Consider the following 5,000-nt stretch of genomic DNA (forward strand, 5'->3'; position numbering starts at 1 on the left):
TTCAGATCACATGCTCCTTCTATCTCACTCCTCTATCTACCTCCTCTCTCTCCCTCTTTTCAGCATGTTCCATCTCTCTCTCCGTTCGTTTACCGTCTGATTCCAACCGTTAAATCACCGTTAAATCCCGTTGGCGAGTGGCAGGGGCAGTGGCAGTAGTCCCTTCCTCCAGACTCGTTACCCACTCTCTAATTGCTTGGCTACGGCTTTAATAGAGAGTGTGTGGTGTGTGTGTGTGTGTGTGTATGTGTGTGTGTGTGTGTGTGTGTGTGTGTGTGTGTGTGCATGCATATGAGTGAGTGTGTCGGCATGGTTATAATAAAGCTGAACGGCATGACTGAAACTCCACCGCCGCCCATAATTACGAGTGACCCCCATATCCAACCCCCCTCTCACAACACACACACTCACCTCAGCCTCTTTGGCCCCCATCACCAGCACAGAATCTGACTATGAAAATGAGTTTGTGAGAAACTAATCATCCAGCTTAACAAGTGGAGCGAGGGAGGGAGAAGTGGCTAGAAGGAGGTAGAGAGGAGGAGGGGAGGAGGGGAGGAGGAGGGGATGGGGAGGGGGGGGGGTGGGGGTGTGGGGGGTGTGAGAAGGTCAAAAGGGTCAACTAATCAAGAAGTGGGGAAATGAGAATGAAGGTGGCGGAGGAGGCGGAGGAACAGAGAGGAGGGTAGGGAGGGGGAGGATGGGGAGATGGTGGGAGAGGAGGAGGAAGAGAGGGAGGGGAGGGGAGGAAGAGAGAGAGAGGGGGGCTAACACTGGCATTAGAAAGGGGGTTATCACACATGACTGTGAAACGAGAATTTGAAGAGGGAGGTGGGAGTGGGAGGGTAAGAGGAAAGAGAGAGAGGAGGGGAGAGAGAGAGAGAGAGAGGTAGAGAGAGGTAGAGGAGGGGGAGAAATGGATTCTATAGAGAGATCCCTCAAGATAAGAGAAGGAGAAATAATTTCCTACTAAAAAGAGCAATGGTAGCCAGGAAGTGAAGGAAGAGAAAAGAAAGGAAGAATAGAACTATAGAGGGGGTTTGTAGAAAGAGAGAAATGGGATGATGGAAGGAGGGAGGGACTGTGAAAATGAGAAACAGTAGTTGAGGTAATTTCTAAATCTAGTCTTTGGAGGGGGTGGGGGGGGGGTGTGGAGAGTCAGAAAGAGGAGGAGGGGAGGAGGAGTGGGGGGGGGGAATGGAAAGGGATGAAGAGGAGAGAGAAGAAAGGAGAGGATAGGTAGATAAACAGAGGGGAAGGAAAAAAGGGAAGGAGGCAGGGATGGATGGATGGAATAAGGCATAAAAACAGGGGAGTGAAGATAGAGGGGAGATAGGGAGAGGTGTGGGGATTAAGGGAGAGGAGATGGGGATGGACAGAGGGCAGAGAGAGGAAGAGGAGAGGGAGGGATCGAGAAAGGGATACAGAGAGGGGAATGGAGAGAAGCCAGAGGGCAGAGAGGAGAGATGGAGAGACAAAGGGAGAGGGAGAGATACTCGGAGGGTGATTTCTTTCCAAAGGTCAGACTCCTGACTAGGCTCTGATTGGATTAATGTCAGTATTAACACCCTGTGTGGTGTGTGTGTGTGTGTGTGTGTGTGTGTGTGTGTGTGTGTGTGTGTGTGTGTGCGGGTACGTGCATGTGTGTGTGTGTGTGTGTGTGTGTATGGGTGTGTGTGTGTGTGTGCGTGTGTGCGTGTGTGTGTGTGAGTGTGAGTGTGTGTGTGTGTGCGTGTGCGTGTGCGTGTGCGTGTGCGTGTGTGTGTGTGTGTGCGTGTGTGTGTGTGTGTGTGTGTGTGTGTGCGTGCTAACCCTTCCACCTATGCACAGCAAACCCCTCCCCCTCTCCACATCCTCCTCCAAACCCCATCCCAGCCCTCCCCCTTTTCTCCTCTCCTCCTTCCCCATCCTTCCTTCCTGCAGCCTACAGCACACTCTATCTCACCCAACAATTTTCTCTCTGAGATCTTATCAATACATGCCCAAGGAGAGGACATTACACACACTGCAATATAAGGGAGAGAGAGAGAGAGAGAGAGAGAGAGAAAGAGAGAGAGAGAAAGAGAGAGAGAGAGAGAGAGAGAGAGAGAGAGAGAGAGAAAGAAAGAAAGAGATAAAAGAGATGCATAGCAGGATATAGGGAGTGACAGAGGGTGAGGGGAAGGCCTGATGCCTATTCTGTAAGAGAGACAGAGAGAGCAGCTTGTATAATGTCCCCTTCCTTAATGAACAGTGTCCTAACCCTGGCAGAGCTACAGTTCAATACATCACTGGAGACTGAGGATGAGACTGAGGGAGGACGTGCAAATGAATGAACAAGAGAGCCTCCAAGACTCCATAGGGGGTTTCACATCACAGAAGGACCAATGGGGTTTTTGGGGGAGATACAGGGGTGACCATGACTGTTCCCTCATGTGGAGTTCCATCTTCTCTTTTAACAATAGATCTAATTTGTTCAATATGTGGCCTTGGGTTGCTGATGGGCCAGGAAGACTCAAGGATGTTGAACATAAGCGGTTGGCCCTGTTCTCATCCCCATGGGAGGGATGGAGCGTTTGTTCTGTCCCTCTCTATCTCCTTCTACTGCTGGAGGCTCTCCCAGAGAGAGAGCCAGCGTTCGTTAAATCATGTCATGCTACTAATGTGTGCTGAAACAGAAACAACAGAGGCGGTCAAGGCTGTGCAGCTGTGTATCACACACAATTACACACACACACATCTCGTCTCGCACGCACACGTGTCTCGCAGGCACGGACGCAGGCGCACAGGCACACACGCACGTGAACACACACGGCTCCTGTGTGCCTGCGTGCGTGCGTGCGAGCGAGACGACGCGTGTGCCATGTGTGACATGTGACTCAAGACTCACCCCCGGTAACGTCTTCTGCTCATGCAAAGCACTCTGGGCTTTCAGCGCCGACTCCCTCGCACAGTACGTCAGAAACGCACATCCTGAGAGAGAGAAAGGGGGAGGAAGGGAGGGAGGGAGGGACAGAGGAGAGGGCAAGGAGGAATGGGGGTGAGGAGAGAGAGCAGGGAAGAGGGGGAGGGAGAGAGATTATGAGATTCTTGGACACAGATGATATCTTGATTCACTTTTCAATCTGCTAGGCAGGACAATGTAACCTGGCAGAGACAAGGCACATTGACAGACAGACAGACAGACAGACATGGTAACAGAAAACATATAGACACACAGTACCATACAAATGGAAAACACACACACTCACACGCACACACGCACACACACACACACACACACACACACACACACAAACAGTCAGTCTGCTCATTCCTTAAACTATCTCTCTTCTCCTCGCCCTTTCCCCATCCCTCTATCATTTACCCTCCATGTGAACTCCCCAATCAGAGGAGTGGGTGACGCTAATCTCATAAGAATCCATGGACCTATACCTCCCATTCATGAATCATGCATTATAACTGAATTATAGCAACCTCACGCAGTAGGGTTCTACAGCAGAATAGGACACACCACTCCACCCCACCCCACACCACAGCACAGCACAGCACAGCACAGCTTAGAACGGCACAGCACAGTTCGGCACGGCACGGCACACCACGATAGCACCACAGAAAAAGAGTGGACTGGGTCAGCAAGCTGCTGCCTAAGCTAAAAGAAAGACTTGACACACCGCAATCACTATCTGAACACCGTTGAACATGCCTCCAACCCAGACCTATTGTTTTATCTCTTCAAACCTCTCTCTCGCTCGCTCGCTCTCTCTCTCTCTCTCTCTCTCTCTCTCTCTCTCTCTCTCTCTCTCTCTCTCTCTCTCTCTCTCTCTCTCTCTCTCTCTCTCTCTCTCTCTGTGCTGTACCTGTGTGTGCAGGTAGAGGGGCTGGCGAGTGCAGTTCCTACACCTGTCATCACCACTAAGACAACAAGCAGCAGGTTAGCATTCTAGAGTCTCAGAAGAAGTCAATACAAATAGTTTTTAGTCTTTTACTTTAAACTGTACACAAACAACCACACCAACCAACCAATATGCAAGTGTTAAGTATTACGCACGCTAACCACATTTGAGGTACTGACTCACACCTGTACACACACACACACACACACACACACAAAACACACACACACACACACACACATGGCTCTTAAGAGGGGCTTACTGTTGCTCTAAAAAGGGATTCTCCAAACATGAGATTCTCTGCAGAGTCACACAGGCTTACAGCCCCATTATACTGATTGGAGAACACTGGGTAATCTGTTTCATAACACACATGACCTGCAGGTCAGTGTGTGCGTGTGTGTGTGTGTGTGTGTGTGCGTGTGTGCGTGCGTGCGTGCGTGTCTGTGTGTGTGTGTGTGTGTGTGCGTGCGTGTCTGTGTGTGTGTGTGTGCGTGTGCGTGCGTGCGTGTCTGTGTGTGTGTGTGTGTGTGTGTGTGTGTGCGTGCGTGTCTGTGTGTGTGTGCGTGCGTGTCTGTGTGTGTGTGTGTGTGTGCGTGCGTGCGTGCATGCGTGTCTGTGTGTGTGTGTGTGTGTGTGTGTGTGTGTGTGCGTGCGTGTCTGTGTGCGTGTGTCTGTGTGTGTGTGTGTGTGTGTGTGTGTGTGTGTGTGTGTGTGCGTGTGTGTGTGTGTGTGTGTGTGTGTGAGTGTATGGCTGTATGTTTTTTCAAATACAACAGTAGCAGTTCACCACGGAGGACTGGCACTGAGAGAACACCTCTCATCTGTGTGAATCTGTGTGACACAGGGTCATGGCTTACCTCGTCCACACACATGTACACACACACACACACACACACAGCCTAATGTTAAGGGCCAGTAAAGAGAGAGAGAGGGGCAGGCAGACTGACAGCCAGAGAGCTGGAGCTGGGACAGAGAGATAACTGGAACGATCAGGAAAACAGCAACCCAAAAAAACCACCTTGGCTCACAACTGCGCCTACACACACACACGCACACACACACACACACACACACACACACACACGCACGCACGCACGCACGCACACACACACACACACACACACA

At 50.9% G+C, this 5,000-nt stretch overlaps 1 protein-coding gene across 3 annotated transcripts in view; it reads right to left on the reverse strand.

The window, feature by feature from the left end:
- The window catches only part of celf3b (cugbp, Elav-like family member 3b), a gene marked incomplete at both ends in the record, with an annotated part of 23,120 nt that overhangs the window by 17,496 nt on the left and 624 nt on the right, over positions 1 to 5,000 (reverse strand). For all 3 annotated transcript variants that reach the window (XM_080540757.1, XM_080540758.1, XM_080540756.1), the window contains one exon: positions 2,867 to 2,949. In XM_080540757.1, coding sequence (XP_080396883.1) covers positions 2,867 to 2,949 — 83 coding nt within the window. The remainder of the gene's footprint in view (positions 1 to 2,866; positions 2,950 to 5,000) is intronic.

This window comes from Nansenia antarctica (genome assembly GCF_963989245.1).
Source record: "Nansenia antarctica genome assembly, chromosome: 10".
NCBI lineage: Eukaryota > Metazoa > Chordata > Actinopteri > Argentiniformes > Microstomatidae > Nansenia > Nansenia antarctica.